This window comes from Octodon degus, unplaced genomic scaffold (assembly GCF_000260255.1).
Source record: "Octodon degus isolate 3935 unplaced genomic scaffold, OctDeg1.0 scaffold00029, whole genome shotgun sequence".
NCBI lineage: Eukaryota > Metazoa > Chordata > Mammalia > Rodentia > Octodontidae > Octodon > Octodon degus.
Window position 1 is genome coordinate 1,978,625 of NW_004524605.1, and position 939 is coordinate 1,979,563.

Here is a 939-nt window from a genome sequence, read left to right on the forward strand (position 1 = left end):
ATAATATATATATATACTTGATATACAGATAGATATAGATATAGATTTTTTTTTCTCTTGTGAATAGGATTCCTCTTTACCAAACCAAGGGTGATCTCCCTGTTGCAGCAAGGAGAAGATCCCTGGAAAGGAGAGAAAAAAATCCCTGGAATTCTCGGTGAGTGTTTGGTCCTAAGGTGCTTGGCATAGTAAGAAGCAGGTGAAGCGTGGAGTATTGTCTGGAAACTTCTTCAGCTTCAGGCTTCTAAAAATGTGCTTCCTGTAACTCTCTCATAGTCATTTCTCACTTGAATTTCTTGGGATCACTCATCTTATTCTTTCCTGTTGTTTCCAAGAAGGTCTGTGGTTCTATGTATTTTATATAATATAAACCATGCACTCAAGGGACTGCATGTAAATGTTTTTGGCTGAAGCTCAAGATAGTTGTAGAAAAAGGAGAAGCCAAAGAAGGAAGTGAGAGGAGGAAGCTGTGTAAGGGCCACAGTGGAACCATGCTTCGGTGCAGTTCTAAGAGACTGGGACCATCTCTTGGAATACTGTAAATAACTGAAGAATTTAGTGTTTTATGTGGTCCTAAAAGTTTAGAAAACTTGGTCTAAGTCAGAAATAATCCTGAGAATCTTCAGAAGATTTTTGAATCTAGCAGTTAATTAGAAGGATTCTCACCCTGACTATATATACTGACACCTGTGAACTAAGCAACTGCACTGAAGATGACAATTTGTAATAGTAGGCTCATGCTTGGAGTGCCTGTCATTCTGGTCTTCTGAATACGGGCTGCTTGTCATGACATGCCAGTTGCTGCTATGAAGTCTCTCGGGTAGATGGTTGTTCAAAAAGAAGGGGGTGGTGAATGAAGGTAGGAGACAGCAAAAGGAATGTTGCGGGACTGTCCTGCTACAAGGTTGTATATGGTTAGATTTCTGAACTTACGTGTAA

At 39.8% G+C, this 939-nt stretch overlaps 1 protein-coding gene across 1 annotated transcript in view; it reads left to right on the top strand.

Annotated features, from left to right (window-relative positions):
- Window positions 1-60: 60 nt before the first annotated feature.
- LOC101565865 (zinc finger protein 354A) overlaps window positions 61-939 on the top strand; it is a gene marked incomplete at its 5' end in the record, with an annotated part of 11,096 nt that continues 10,217 nt past the window's right edge. The window contains 1 exon segment of the mRNA XM_012514345.2: window positions 61-157. Within this exon segment, the coding sequence (XP_012369799.1) occupies window positions 61-157 (97 nt within the window).